We start from the raw sequence: 15,815 nt of genomic DNA, 5'->3' as shown, positions 1-15,815 counted from the left end.
GGAACCCATTCTGCCACACTCATTGCCTGAAATCAGCTCTGCCTGCCCCGGGACGTCTTCCCGGGGGCTTGCAAATTGCCCTGGACCTATTCCCACGGAGTACCAGGACCTCTGGGAAGGGTTCAGTAAGGCCCGGGCCACTTTGCTTCCGCAACACCAACCGGTACCCAAGGATATTAAGCCGGATGCGCTGACACACCGCTATAGCCCCGCGGCTACACCCCCGGAAGCCGAGACCTTTCCCCCCTGCTCCAAGATCATTAGTCCCTCTGCTGTTCGTCCTCTGTTGCCCCGTACCCTCCATATTCTTCCTACTTTTCATGTGTCTAGATGTAAACCCATGTCTCACAGCCCTTTGTCTCCTGTTTCCAGGCACACCCCTCTTCCCAATCTCATCGATGGCCAACCGGCGTACATAGTGAGATGTCTCCTGAAGGTTCAACCTCGGGGAAGGGGTTTCCAGTACCTGGTCGACTGGGAGGCTTATGGCCCGGAGGAGAGGTGCTGGGTCTCCGCTAGGGACATCCTGGACCCAGGCCTCATCTCTGAATTCCAATGCCGGCACCCCGCTCCCTAGAGGGGGGTACTGTCACGCCCTGATCTGTTTCCCCTGTCCTTGTGATTGTCTCCACCCTCCTCCATGTGTCGCCCATCTTCCCCATTATCCCCTGTGTATTTATACCTGTGTTCTCTGTTTGTCTGTTGCCAGTTCGTCTTGTTTGTCAAGTCAACCAGCGTTTTGTCTCAGCTCCTGCTTTTCCCTAGTCTCTCTTTTGCCTGTCTCGACTCTGAGCCCATCCTGCCTGACCACTCTGCCTGCCCCTGAGCCTGCCTGCCGTCCTGTACCTTTACCCCTACTCTGGATTACGACCTCTGCCTGACCTAACCCTGAGCCTGAGCCTGCCTGCCGTCCTGTACCTTTGCCCCACCACTCTGGATTATCGACCCCTGCCTGCCTTGACCTGCCGTTTGCCTGCCCCTGTTGCTGTAATAAACATTGTTACTTCAACACAGTCTGCATTTGGGTCTTACCTGAAACGTTATAGTAATGAACACTTATGAGTATGGTGGGCTGAATTTTATGGACTTTACTACCTTTAACAATACTTCTATGATCAATTTGATAAAACAATTCCTAAGAAGACCCACTTCTATGTGGAATTTTATTCCTCATCATGTCTTCTCTACTTTTGGTGGCCTTCCAGTGAAACTCTGCTTTTCATCGGCAGGTTTTCTTGTCATGGTCCTTAATTTATAAGCATAGTTTTTCTCCACACAGATATTATATATGGAATAATCGGGATATATTGTATAAGAATACTTCTTTGTTTTTAGAATATTGGTTCCGAAATAATATCCTTTTGTTGAGACAACTTGTAAATGCAGAAGATTTTTTACTTAGTTATAAGGAATTCTTATCACTTTACAAGGTCCCTGTAACACCTAAAGATTTTGCAATTGTTTTAGATGCCATTCCCTCAGGTGTTGCTTTATTATTCAGGAACATGTCAAGACCTGACCCTCAGAGCCTACCTTCCATTGACCCTGTTGACTCATCAGTAGGAAAGATTTGTTTCTCTTTTGGTCCATTCAACAACAGAGCGATACAAACCTTGTTTCATCAGGATGTTGTATCTATACCTTATGTCATGCCTTATTGGAACGTTTTTATTGATAATATCGGCTGGAAAAAGTTTGAATGTTGCCACACACATACCTACTCGTTAACAAAATCAAGGAAGTTTCCTTTAAAATTATTCATAAATATTATCCTGGAACCACTATATGAAGAAGTTTAAGAAAAACTAACTCAAATTGTATCTTTTGTAATGACCACCCAGAAACGGTGTTGCGTATTTTTTGGCAGTGCATTAATGTAAGGAAACTGTGGTAGATTTATAATTTAACACATTTATGAAGATTTTACACTATTGTGGAGCGATGTACTGCTTGGATTCTTTACCTATGATAGAAATAAGTTGAAACAATTTGATGTAATTAATTTCATAAATCTTTTGGCCAAATTTCATATTCACAAATGTAAATTTACAAACCAAACACCACGTTCTTACCTTACAAAAAGAAATGGAACTATATTTTAAGACAATTAAATACTCTACTAACAAAAAAGCTGTTAGAATTATATGTGTATGTATGTCCCTTAAGGTCCTTGTGTAATGTGATATTGTATCCCCTAGCCCAATTGTCCTTTGTATATTATTTACATATACTTGTTTCACCATGTATTTTCTGTGTTGATTTGTTGTTAATAAAATACAAAAACTCCTTGCTTGGTGGTTGAAACAACGGGAAAAAACGCCACCTGCTGGAGCGAGACAAATTTTCCATCGTGTTCGGTCTCTCTCTTCCTCTCTGGTTAAGGTTGTTGTTACCAAGTCGGACATTTCCGAGTGTCCTTGTTCCGACTAGCTTGTCAACGTGTCATTATTAGCCACATAGCTAGCATACCATTTGTTCAATTGTATGTAGTCGGTACTTTCTACGCTGTGATATATTTTTGGAATGACATTTTAACAGATTGGTCGTCATTTGCAAGGAAATACAAGATGACTCAGTTGTAGGCTTTACATTTCATCAAGTGTTAAGTTAGCTAGAGATAGCTGGCTAGAGTACTGTAGACTGTAAACAACAACAACCCTTATCTTCAATTGAGCATTCACATGTTCTGGGTGCCGAGAGATTGAAGCAGTTGGAGTTGCTTTCCTTCTTTGTTTACAACTGCAGCTAGATAGCTAAAGTTTAAAGTACTGTTAGCAACCACGTCTTCATGGGGATGAGTCGAATAGAATGTATATTTTTTAGTGAGTTTCACCCGACACTGGGACCAAAGATTACCTACCAGGTAGGTGTACAGTATGTTTTGTTGACAGGTTTTACAATGAGTGTCCAGCCGCTTTGACCTCAGTCACATCTTTGTGCTGTATTCTATCCTCCCCAGGTTCCAGAGGAGTACATATCCCGGGAGCTCTTTGACACAGTACAGGTGTACATCATTACCAAACCAGAACTGCAGAACAAACTCATAACTGTGTATGTACACTTGAACAATTACATTATTTCCTCATAAATGGACCAGTTTTAAGCGCATGTCTTGTTTTTTATCCACTCTGCTTCTTTTGTATGCTTGTTGTTCCTGCACTGCACTTTTATGATTAAGGTCTCTTATCTCTCCTCGTTGATTGGTGTAGAACAGCCATGGAGAAGAAGTTAATTGGTTGTCCAGTGTGCATTGAGCACAAGAAGTACAGCCGCAATGCTCTACTCTTTAACCTCGGACTTGTGTGTGACGCACGGACCAAGACCTGTGCCCTTGAGCCGATTGTCAAGAAGCTCTCTGGGTACCTCACAACACTGGAGGTTAGTGTGCCCCTGGATCCCTGGAGGTTAGTGTGTCCCTGGATCCCCGGAGGTTAGAGTCTCCCCGGAGGTTAGAGTCTCCCCGGAGGTTAGAGTCTCCCCGGAGGTTAGAGTCTCCCCGGAGGTTAGAGTCTCCCCGGAGGTTAGAGTCTCCCCGGAGGCTAGTGCTATTTTCTAAAACATTATTAGGTCTGAATGTCATATAGGATATATATAGAACAAAAGTATTGATGTTTCTATTTATTTTGCAGCTGGAGAGTGGGTTCATATCGAATGAGGAGAGCAAACAGAAACTGCTACCCATTATGTCCACGTTGTTAGAGGAGCTCAATGCTACCGGAGCCTGCACCTTACCCATCGGTATGTGTGAGACAATCGTTTAAAGGTCAAACCCCAATATCTCAGTCTGACACATGCTTCTTCCCTCCCTCTTATTCAGATGAGTCCAATACAATCAACCTGAAGCTGATTGAGCAGCGCAGGGACCCTCTGATCGTGCAGGAGTACGATGTGCCTGTCTTCACTCAGTGCAAGGACCACTTCATCAAATCCCAGTGGGATCTCACCACTCAACAGGTAGGCCTACCACCACACTGATGGCAGCTCACACAGATACACCCATCCATAGTGAAAGCTAGCCCAATATTGGACTAAAGGAGCCTAACGTTACTCTTTAGTCCAAGAACCTTACAGGCTCTGTTTAAAGGGCGAATTGGCTCTGGAAGCCAAAACAGCCAAATACTCCATCAAAACGTGAATCGATTCTCAATTGAGGTACGGTTCTAGAAACATAAATCCCTCTACTTTCATATCACTTCTAAATGATTTCACAAAGGCAAAATACACACTTACTGTACACTGTTTTAACCGTTTTTAACACATTTGTAGCCAACAGTATTTTTCAGCGGCGTCTGTTTTCCGTTTACACACAGGTGTTAGGAGATGCAGATGGCTAATTAGCACAGTTAGTCCACTCTTTCTTCTGTTTTTTTTCTCTCCCGTAAATAAGGGCTGTAAAATGGAGATATGGTCGTGTGGGAAGCCATTCACTATAAAGTTGTGTATCAATTTAACATGTTATTTTAAATTTATTTCACGCTGATACGAAAGATAAGGTCCTTATGCTTCTGTTAAAGGTGAATGCACCAATTTGTAAGTCGCTCTGGATAAGAGCGTCTGCTAAATGACTTAAATGTAAATGTAAATGTTAATGTTCAGACCGAGCATCGCGCTCTTAACAAAACTCCCCCCTACAGTCGACGCCTTCGTCCAATAACTGTTATGTGTAATGTAATGGAACTGAGAGTCATGGGCTAACCTGAGAGCCTACCTACAGTAACGAGTGTGGCTGACATCACATCAAGGGTTTCAGAGAAACAATGGTCTGTCTATACTTAGTGTAATGTCATCATGAAACTGTCTCCGATTAAAGCACTGATGAAAATTTGCTTAAAAATGTGTTGAATTTTATTGTAGATCCTGGCCTACGTTGATGGGTTCAGGCATATCCAGAAGATATCTGCAGAAGCGGATGTTGAACTTAATCTAGTCCGGATCGCCGTACAGAATTTACTGTGAGTAGTTTGAAGCTGGTAATATGATGCAACAGAAAATGACACATTTCCCTATGAAACCATGGAATATATTCTACAAGTTTTCTTTTGTTTTCTTTTTACAGGTATTATGGTGTTGTAACTTTGGTGTCAATATTTCAGGTATTAAAACCCTCAGTAATGATACCTTCTTTACATAATGTGTCTTCTTCATGTGAAATGTGTTTGTGTGTACAGTCCTGTTGACTCATAGTATGTTTTCTCTCCAGTACTCCAACGTGTACTGCACAACCCCTAAAGTCCAGAGCCTGATAGATGACAGGTCTGTTCAGGCGGAGTGTCTCAGCTATGTCACCAAGCAAGGTAACAATCAGTTTGGGAAGTTGAAGTCAGAAAGAGTTTGAATTTGTTACAGTCAGTGTATGATAACTTCTGCTGTTTGTGTTTCAGGACAGAAGAGAGCCTGTTTAAGGGATGTGTTCCAGCTGTACTGCGGTCTGACTCCAGGCACCACTGTTCGCGATCTTTGCTCCCGCTATTCGCAGCAGGTGCAGAGGGTAGATGAGAGGTGAGTCATCAATTCTCCATGTTATCTCATGATGTTTATGTGGGTGACATGGACCAAAAGTATGGTATGCATATTTATGCAGAGAAGTGCACAGAATAGTGTTGTTGTTGATATCATGTGATGCTCAACAGGAGGCTGATCCAGTATGGGCTGATGAAGGGTCTAATTCGCCGGCTGCAGAAGTATCCTGTTAAGGTGACCCGAGACGAAAGGAGCCGCCCACCACGCCTTTACACTGGTTGCCATAGTTACGATGAAATCTGCTGCAAGACAGGTACATTTTCAAGCCGTTTCTTATGGCTGGACACAAGATGAATGGTTTTATAGTGATGACGAGTGTGTCTAGGAGGATGAATCATTACAGAGGACTGGATAAGTATTTTGAGAAATATGTCTATACTCTGTGGTCTCTCATGGCAGTACCCTTTACTGTCTCTGCAGGAATGAGCTACAAAGAGCTGGACGAGCGTTTGGAGAATGACCCAAACATCATTGTGTGCTGGAAGTGATACCCTGGCTTAATCAGCAACCACACTGACTTTGATGCAGATAGAGCAAGCCCCCTCTCAAACAAAGACAGACAGAGCCACATGAGGTCCCATTGTATGAAAACATGAGCCTCTTGCTCGTCTCCCATCTGATGCACACGAAAGGCTGCTGTCCAGGAGAGACAAAGTGAAGTAACCGTGGCCAAAGATGCCATAAAGTGACTTGTTCCTATCACTGGAATTTTTCTGGAAAATATCTGTGTGTTCAGAGGCTAAGACATATAGGTATTTTTATACTACCAGTATGTCACCAAGTTCACTTATCTTCAGGTTTTTCCATCCAGACTCTTGAAGCAATCATTGTTGTGGGATAGTTTAATTCAGAACAATGAATGGAAGAATTCATAAAGACCACAAAGCGAGGAACAGTATACTTATTTATTCATTGTGCAAAACCTCTACTGTATATACCCACTCCTTGCAATAATAAAGATGCATTGTCGTCGGCACCCACTGTCTGACTGTTGATCTTGCACACCTCACCTAGTCTAAAGATTATTATTGCCCCCCTTCGCCTCTTACTCTCTGCCTAGGCTTACTTCGGGGATCTTTTTGTACCGCTCTGTCTCCTGTGGTCATGCTGTCTGTAATGCGCATGCGTATGTATCCAGTAACCATGCCAACCTTTTGGTAACAGCATGTAAAGTGAGTTAGCTGCCTCAAGTCTCCACAGTTTCTCTCAACTCAGCCTTTTTTGGTACAAACATTTATTGTCGAGGATATGGAAACCTCTGTTCTTTTTCCCGGAGAGGCAGAAGGATATGTCCAAAATCTGGAAACATTCTCACTCAGGGACATTGGCTCTCCAAGGTACAGTATGTCTTGCTAATAGGAGCTAACGTTAGCTAGGTAGATAACTTACTGTACTAGCTAGCTAACGTTAATAGCAAAGACCATTTCTGATGATAATGCCAGCTAGACAAAAGTTGCAATCTAGCTCGCGCTTTTTCAGATTCGTGGCTGCGGTATTTCATTCTTTGCTTTTTATTTGGTTGACAGGTGGTTCAGACAGCATGAGTACATAGAGAAACTCAACATGCAGGCGATTTTGAACGCTTCAGCCACAGCCACTCAGGACGAGTTCGTCAAGGAGCTCCTTGTGTCACTGGGAAAGGTAATAACCGTCTTATATAACGCTAAGTTAGCTGTCACCTGTACAGGTGTGTTATGTCGTCTCCGTTTTTTTTATGGACCAAAAAATACTGCACAGGTTACTGCACATGTAAACAGGTAATTGATTGAACCCCTTTTTTCACCCTAGATTCCCACCCTGGTCCATGAGATGATTCTAGTAGAGCTTTGGAAACAGAAGGTGTTTCCTATTTTCTGTCAACTCCAAGACTTCAATCCGAAGAGCACTTTTCCTCTGTACATGGTGGTGAGTGCAAATACCAAGGGGGATGTAAGAGGGGGGATATTTCGTTTTGGATAAAAAAATAAAAAATGTCCAGGAATTCAGCAAAACATTTGTTTAATTTAGGAAATCTGTTCTCAAGTATTCCCACGAATAAAAAAGAGATGTGATCGTGTCTCAATGTACAGTAAATAAGGTATGAAATGATTTGTTTTCAAATACAATCTCTGTTTGGGCTTAGTTGTGGTCAATTTCCAGTGTACAAATTATTATAATTATGTTCGTCTCCCAACCATCCGCTCTGACAAAAATATTCAGACCCCATCGCTGCCAAAGGTTTTTCAACAAAGTACTGAGTAAATGGTCTGAATACTTATGTAAATAAGGTGTTTCTGTTTAAAAAAAAGTATACATTTGTAAAAATGCCTAATAACCTGTTTTCGCTTTGTCATTAGGGGGTATTGTGTGTAGATTGATGAGGAAAAAATTATTTAGTCCATTTAAAATAAGGCTGTAACGTAACAAGATGTGGAAAATGTCAAGGGATCTGAATACTTTCCGAATGCACTGTACAGGTACAACATGTACAGCAGTGCATGTTGTACCTGTACACAAGGGTGACCATATTTAAAATACCCAAATCTGGACAATGGGAGGATTTTGCGGAAAGGGTGTAGCCTAGAAGAAAAAAAAAGAAAAAAGTGCAGCACTAAAATCCCATTGCGCCGAGTGGTCTCTTCAAGTTTAGCTAGAATTTAGGCCGAAAGGATTTGTCATGTGATTGGTTGACGATATGACATTGGCCTACATCTCATCTTGAGCTGCGAAGAATATCAGATCTCAACAACCATTGGAGAAGTGTTTACCACATGATATAGCCTATATCTTGATGTAGGTCAATGTCATATCCTCAACCAATCACATTTGTCATTCTTTCCGGCTAAATTCCAGCTAACTGTCATCTTCAAGTTTAACTACTTACAAAAAGGGTGCTTCTAACGAAGTCTTACAAAAGTAAGTAAATAGCCTTATTAGACTGAAATATATAAGGTAATTTCATTAAAAGTATGAGACTCTCCATGCTCATTAGTTGCTCATTCAACATTTTCACTGCTGCTTCAAACAATCCCGAGATAAATCTCCCTAACTGTTTTACAATGTGACTGCAAAACACATGTCAATTCTCATCAAATGAATAGGAAGTCTGACTGAAATACGGGATGAATTTAGTGGTGTTTTAATTTGTTAATAAAATGTGGGACATATTTGTTTGGTCGTGGGACAAAGGGCCAAAATGTGGGACTGTCCCTCACAATTGTCACCCTACTGTACACCCCCTAGAAGTTTCCATCTCATTTCAGCCTCTCCCTTCTCGTCTACAGATTCACCACGAGGCTTCAATCATCAACCTGCTTGAGACAATTATGTTTCACAAGGTGAGAACTTATTTGAACACTTGCCTCAGTACCAGCACAATGTATGCAGTGTCTGTTTCAGACATCACATAAGATACAGTATGTCCTAAATACATTTAATGTCTGTATGTGTTGGTTACAGGACTCCTGTGAGGGAGCAGACGACTCAGTCCTGGACCTGGTGGACTACTGCCACCGCAAACTAACTCTTCTGGCCAGCAGAGCATCCAGGGATGACGCCCCAACCCAAGACCGACTCAGTCACACAGAGAGTGGAGACTCATCCTCTATGCAGGTACAGGGTAGATTCCTCTTTACAGGAGCTGTCTGGGTTCCAGCTACAACATTAGAGTCAGGCCATTGCAAGTCAGGATGGTGGATTTACTTTGGTCAGTGGTGTGGATTGTAAATGTTCTGTTGTGCTGTGTGTCTGATGCAGGATTTGCAGTGTCAGAATGCAGCATTAGAGTTTGAAATTTCCCTCAAGGCTCTGTCTGTCCTGCGCTACATCACTGACCATACTGACAGGTGGGAAATTAGCATTCACATATCATTTTTCAAATACCTTACATACTATCAAAAAAATAAGCAATTCTGTCATGTGGTGAACTGTATTGTTTGTGATTTCTCTCTCACACACAGCATCAGTGTGATCAATAGGATGCTGTGCACTCATAACCTGCCCTGTGTGCTGGTACAGCTGGTACAGCACAGCCCCTGGAGTCGCTATTCTGCAGGTTGGTCACTGAACGTGTATTCATGCAAATGGACAAAATGGATCCTACAATTTCCACATAACCCCATCTATGGGATAATATGATTATATCAAAACAAAGGCCATCTTTTTACCTATGTAGCCTAGTTGTTACAGTGTACAGTCGTGGCCAAAAGTTTTGAGAATGACACAAATATTAATTTCCACAAAGTTTGCTGCTTCAGTGTCTTTAGATATTTTTGTCAGATGTTACTATGGAATACTGAAGTATAACTACAAGCATTTCATAAGTGTCAACGGCTTTTTTTGACAATTACATGAAGTTGATGCAAAGAGTCAATATTTGCGGTGTTGACCCTTCTTTTTCAAGACCACTGCAATCCGCCCTGGCATGCTGTCAGTTAACTTCTGGGCCACATCCTGACTGATGGCAGCCCATTCTTGCAAAGTCAATGCTTGGAGTTTGTCAGAATATGTGGGTTTTTGTTTGTCCACCCGCCTCTTGAGGATTGACTGCAAGTTCTCAATGGGATTAAGGTCTGGGGAGTTTCCGGGCAAGGTGCTCCATCATACTGGAAAAAGGCATTGTTCGTCACCAAACTGTTCCTGGTTGGTTGGGATAAGTTGCTCTCGGAGGATGTGTTGGTACCATTCTTTATTTATGGCTGTGTTCTTAGGCAAAATTGTGAGTGAGCCCACTCCCTTGGCTGAGAAGCAACCCCACACATGAATGGTCTCAGGATGATTTATTGTTGGCATGACACAGGACTGATGGTAGAGCTCACCTTGTCTTCTCCGGACAAGCTTTTTTCCGGATGCCCCAAACAATCGGAAAGGGGATTCATCAGAGAAAATGACTTTACCCCAGTCCTCAGCAGTCCAATCCCTGTACCTTTTGCAGAATATCAGTCGGTCCCTGATGTTTTCCTGGAGAGAAGTGGCTTCTTTGCTGCCCTTCTTGACACCAGGCCATCCTCCAAAAGTCTTTGCCTCACTGTGCGTGCAGATGCACTCACACCTGCCTGCTGCCATTCCTGAGCAAGCTCTGTACTGGTGGTGCCCCGATCCCACAGCTGAATCAACTTTAGGAGACGGTCCTGGCGCTTGCTGGACTTTCTTGGGTGCCCTGAAGCCGCCTTCACAACAATTGAACCGCTCTCCTTGAAGCCCTTGATGATCCGATAGATGGTTGATTTAGGTGCAATCTTACTAGCAGCAATATCCTTGCCTGTGAAGCCCTTTTTGTGCAAAGGAATGATGACGGCACGTGTTTCCTTGCAGGTAACCATGGTTGACAGAGGAAGAACAATGATCCCAAGCACCACCCTCCTTTTGAAGTTTCCAGTCTGTTATTCGAACTCAATCAGCATGACAGAGTGATCTCCAGCCTTGTCCTCTTCAACACTCACACTTGTGTTAACGAGAGAATCACTGACATGATGTCAGCTGGTCCTTTTGTGGCAGGGCTGAAATGCAGTGGAAATGCTTTTTGGGGATTCAGTTCATTTGCATGGCAAAGAGGGACTTTGCAATTAATTGCAATGTATCTGATCACTCTTCATAACATTCTGGAGTATATGCAAATTGCCATCATACAAACTGAGGCAGCAGACTTTGTGAAAATTTATATTTGTGTCATCCTCAACTTTTGGCCACGACTGTAGTAGTAGTAATGTACATGCCCCGCCCACCTGAGGATCTGTATTTTTCAGCCATCTATTTCCTGTGTTTGAGGGGTGCAAAATCCACTTGTCTCTTATGTTTGTAAAGACCTGTCAAACACACCCTGGTAAGGGCTGAAATGGGCTCAATGGGAGACATTGGATTTCTGTTAAATCTATAAGAACGCTAAAGCTTAGTCTGGGTTTTAACACACTTGCTTCACAAAAAAGAGAAGAAAGATAACTTTATTTTTGATGAGTGTTCATTTTTTTGTGGAGTTCAATAATAATTGAATACAGTTGCCATTTTTACAAAATAGATGCGCTGAAATGAAAGTAACTGTCAAAAGTTTGGACACACCTACTCATTGGTACTGTGTATTTGAGTGCATTCTAAGAAATAATTCCCACCAAAATCACTGAACTCCATATCATTATTTGTCCGTGCCAGTATAATGTTTAATGCGCTATTATTCAGTCAATATCTGCGGATTATAAACATTTTAAACGTTTGGAATATCTTCATTCATTGTCCAACTGTTGCATTTAAAACAATTGTTTTTAAAACCTTTTAACCATTACGATGACCATTGTTAGGTCCTGTGTGGCTCAGTTGGTAGAGCATGGCGCTTGTGGGTTCGATTCCCACTGGTGACCAGTACGAAAAAGTTTGAAAATGTATGCACTCACTACTGTAAGTTGGTCTGGAAAGAGCATCTACTAAAATGTAAAATATAGTAAGTTGCCCAACCTATCACTCATTACTTGTCATTTGTCTCCCTCTACAGGCGCGATGGAGAAGTACATGAATGGAAAATGGCAGAGAGTTCCATCCGAAGACCATCTAAAGATGACGAAATTGGACGGCCAAGTCTGGATTGCTCTGTACAACCTGGTGCTGAAGGAAGACTGCCAAAGGAAATATGACTTCAATAACTTCAACAAGAACCAGCTCTTAAAGGTACAGTAGCCTCAGCCAGTACTGGCACTTCTGACTATAGTGGCTTCTAAAACCTAATGGTCAAATCTATAGCTCAGGAAAAATGTCTGTGCCAGATAATTATCCTTTAATCAATCAATCAAATGTATTTATAAAGCCCTTTTTACATCAGCCAATGTCACAAAGTGCTATACAGAAACCCAGCCTAAAACCCCAAACAGCAAGCAATGCAGATGTAGAAGCATGGTGGCTAGGAAAAACTCCCTAGAAAGGTGGGAATCTAGGAAGAACCTTAGAGCCTGGTTCCTGTCTGAGGGGTGGCCAGTCCTCTTCTGACTGTGCCGGGTGGAGATTATAACAGTACATGGCCAAGATTTTCAAACGTTCATAGATGACCAGCAGGGTCAAATAATAATAATCACAGTGGTTGTAGAGAGTTCAACAGGTCAGCACCTCAGGAGTAAATGTCAGTTGGCTTTTCATAGCCGAGCATTCAGAGTTAGAGACAGCAGGCGTGGTAGAGAGAGCGAGGGTTCCATAGCCGCAGGCAGAGCAGTTGAAACTGTAGCAGCAGTACAACCAGGTGGACTGGGGACAGCAAGGAGTCATCAGGCCAAGTAGTCCTGAAGAATGGTCCCAGGGCTCAGGTCCTCCAGGAGGGGAGGGAAAGGGAGAGAATTAGAGGGAGCATACTTAAATTCACACAAGAGACCTGATAAGACAGGATAAATATTCCAGATATAACAGACTGACCCTAGCCCCCAGACACAAACTATTGCAGCATAAATACTGGAGGCTGAGACAGGAGGGGTTGGGAGACAGGAGGGGTTGGAAGACACTGTGGCTCTGTCCAACGATACCCCCGGACAGGGCCAACCAGGCAGGGTATAACCCCACCCACTTTGCCAAAGCACAGCCCCCACACCACTAGAGGGATATCAACAGACCACCAACTTACTACCCTGAGACGAGGCTGAGTATAGCCCATGAAGATCTCCCCCACGGCCCGAACCCGATGGGAGCGCCAACCCGGACAGGAAGATCACGTCAGTGACTCAAACCGTATCTGATCTCCCCTCCGATTAGAAGATAGATGAGGTATCCAGCTGCTGTTTTGACTGAGGTGTTTCCTATTACTGTTATTTTCATGATTGTATCTCCTTGACTGTATGTGAGGATGGCATTATGATCTCTGAGAACTCTGTGCAGGATAGCATAGGTGGTCTATCAAACAGACCACCATGCAGACCGGAGTACAATAAATGTACAATAAATGTACAATAAATGTCCAACTCAAACTTGAAGTATGAAATGTCAGAAAATCACCCATTATATTTTGTGTGTAGTTACGAGGTTTCCTGACAGAGGTGTTAATTGACCAGCTGCCCAACCTGGTAGAGCTCCAGCGCTTCCTCAGTCACCTCACAGTCACAGACCCTGCCCCTCCAAAGAAAGACCTCATCTTGGAACAGGTGAGGAACACACACACAAACACAGGAACACGCACGTGCACACACAGGAACATGCGCACACAGGAACACAATGAATTGCTGTCTTACAAATAAATACCGTCCTTTTACTGGTAGATTCCAGAGATGTGGAACAACATTATGCGGGACAATATGGGGAAGTGGAAGGCCATTGCCAAGTACCAAGTGAAGGAAACGTTCAACCCCTCGGAGAAGGACCTGAGACAGCAAGCACTCAGGTAATACTCAGCCTGGTGTTATTAGTAAAGAGACTGAATGAGACCAAAATCTTTAAGGGAGAATTTAACATTGGATGGGGTTGAGACATACAAATGTGGACCTTTCGGTCTCTGTTACAATCTATACTGTTTTTGAATCATCTTTGTCTAGACTGGCCCAGACCTATAACCTGGATGTGATGGAGAGTTTGATCCCTGAGAAGCCCAAGTGTGGAGCCTGTGGGGCCGAGGCTTCTAAGAGATGCTCCCGCTGCCAGAGAGAATGGTACTGCCAGAGGTAAGACTGGTTACAGTGAAACACTATACAGGGAAATGCACCTCCTTCAATAAATATCAAGAGAATGGTGCTGCCACTTTTATTGTGAATCTCTAACTAGTCTTGCAACAAAAGATGTACTCAAAAGACTATGAAAAAGCCATTGGTTTTATTACCACCGCTTGGTTCAGGAGGTTCTACATTGTACAGCTGAATGAGATTATACGTGTTGTTGCTCTGTCCTTGTAGGGAATGCCAGGTGAAGCATTGGTCCAAACACAAGGTTGCCTGCCAGCTGATGGCTGAAGGCACAGAGATGCTCCAGAAGGACCTGGCCGTAACGCCTACAGAGAGAGAGGCAGACATAACTGACATATTGGACTGAGTGATGGGAGAGCGAAAGGGCTAACAAGGAGACAAGACAATGGACAGTTCTCTACCTAAATGCCATTTGGGATGGGATTCGAATGCAGTTGTTTTTGGACTGTTTAATGTAAACCTTTCGAGGTTTGTCTAGATTCAATTCCAACTTCTAGATTTTATGAATTACAATGATAATCTAACTCATGATTAGAAGGGTTAATTTAGGTAATTAACTGCTAAGCCTTTGCTATTCCTTTGATCTCAGACCTGATACTCAGTGAAACTCGCAGGTTGAATTTGGGAGGGAGCAGAACTCAAGACTTTTAATAATCAGCTCCTCTGTTGTAGCTTTTTTTGTCTTTTTTGTTGTTGACAGTTATAACAATTATGCTTCTGTTATATTGAGAGAAAAAATGTGTTAAGTTTGTGGCTGCAGGTGTTTTGACTCATCATCTTGGTCAGTGATCCTGGGATCAGAATCTGCCTATTGTTGGGTAACAGCAAGGTATCAATTTCACAGGGTTGAATTTCAAAGTAACTTTATCCACTTGATTGTTTAGACTTTGCACACCACTTTTAAAAAGGTGTGCCTGCCATGTCTTTAACTCATACTGTTGTTCACGAAGTTCACAACCGTTAATTACATAAGCTGACAATGGATGATTACCAAATGATTATCAGTAAGGTCGTTTTTATTTGAATGTCACAGGGGTGGGGAATTCACACAACCATCACTACCGCTCTACAAGACTCAGAAGCACCCCCTATGTGAAAAAATTCTGCATGTCAAGAACAGTAGGCTGCTCTTCACTTTCTTTTCTTTCTGTTATTAAATTGTTACTGCTGCATCATATGTTGGAGTGTCAGAATTGGGTGACGGGATGGTTACAAAGTAAACATGCTGCTGATAGTCGTGTTTTTCGGAAGAGTGGTATTTCCGTTATGTAGCCGATGATACATTGTTTCCAGATGCGAAGCTGTACACCTCCGCTCCGTTATTCGTAATAACTTCTATGGAAATGTTGTAAAATAGAAGGACGTTGGAGATGAAGTATCGGCTGCTACAGGAGTGGATCCCTGTTTTGGTAAGTTGTTATACTTTCAAAATAACATATAGCACTTTTTATCGAATTATTATTAACATAAACTAAACCAGTCATAATTATGAAATAGGCTCGAGTCGGTGCCATTCTTGTGCTTCTACGTTAACTCGCATCATCAATCATTCTGGGAGGCTCAACAACCTGCCTGCAATTTACAATTATTATTCACGATATGTTTAAAGCCTTGAATGTTGGTGACCTATTCCAATCATAGACTCTAAAACCATGTCATTTTACATTTGATGGGATGAAA

General features: G+C 42.6%; 3 protein-coding genes across 4 annotated transcripts in view; all 3 read left to right on the top strand.

Annotated features, from left to right (window-relative positions):
* The first annotated feature begins 2,367 nt into the window (after window positions 1–2,367).
* On the top strand, window positions 2,368–6,496 carry LOC106582798 (NPR2 like, GATOR1 complex subunit). Of its 2 annotated transcripts, none has more exons than XM_014166233.3 (11): window positions 2,368–2,863; window positions 2,960–3,051; window positions 3,215–3,378; window positions 3,630–3,738; window positions 3,818–3,954; window positions 4,855–4,952; window positions 5,057–5,093; window positions 5,201–5,294; window positions 5,382–5,499; window positions 5,631–5,773; window positions 5,941–6,496. In XM_014166233.3, exons 3-11 carry the CDS (start codon window positions 3,217–3,219, stop codon window positions 6,006–6,008), a joined length of 966 nt encoding a protein of 321 aa, XP_014021708.1. In that variant the 5' UTR covers window positions 2,368–2,863; window positions 2,960–3,051; window positions 3,215–3,216; the 3' UTR covers window positions 6,009–6,496. The 2 variants fall into 2 exon arrangements, with proteins under 2 accessions (XP_014021708.1, XP_014021707.1); XM_014166232.3 differs by having other exon boundaries at window positions 3,210–3,378.
* A 91-nt stretch (window positions 6,497–6,587) lies between these two features.
* On the top strand, window positions 6,588–15,310 carry zmynd10 (zinc finger, MYND-type containing 10). The gene is made up of 12 exons (XM_014166231.3): window positions 6,588–6,857; window positions 7,047–7,161; window positions 7,309–7,425; window positions 8,784–8,837; window positions 8,959–9,111; window positions 9,256–9,344; window positions 9,459–9,553; window positions 11,981–12,153; window positions 13,479–13,604; window positions 13,719–13,840; window positions 13,992–14,117; window positions 14,346–15,310. The coding sequence occupies exons 1-12, from the start codon at window positions 6,769–6,771 to the stop codon at window positions 14,479–14,481; spliced, it is 1,395 nt and encodes a 464-aa protein (XP_014021706.1). The 5' UTR covers window positions 6,588–6,768; the 3' UTR covers window positions 14,482–15,310.
* LOC106582799 (ras association domain-containing protein 1) overlaps window positions 15,298–15,815 on the top strand; it is a 20,636-nt gene continuing 20,118 nt past the window's right edge. Inside the window, exon 1 of the mRNA XM_014166236.3 lies at window positions 15,298–15,544. The gene's annotated coding sequence lies outside the window, so the exon portion shown is untranslated. The remainder of the gene's footprint in view (window positions 15,545–15,815) is intronic.

Source organism: Salmo salar, chromosome 22 (assembly GCF_965601325.2).
Source record: "Salmo salar chromosome 22, fSalSal1, whole genome shotgun sequence".
Taxonomy (NCBI): Eukaryota; Metazoa; Chordata; class Actinopteri; order Salmoniformes; family Salmonidae; genus Salmo; species Salmo salar.
The sequence above is the reverse complement of the archived record's forward strand: the minus strand, read 5'-3'. Positions and strand labels throughout refer to the sequence as shown.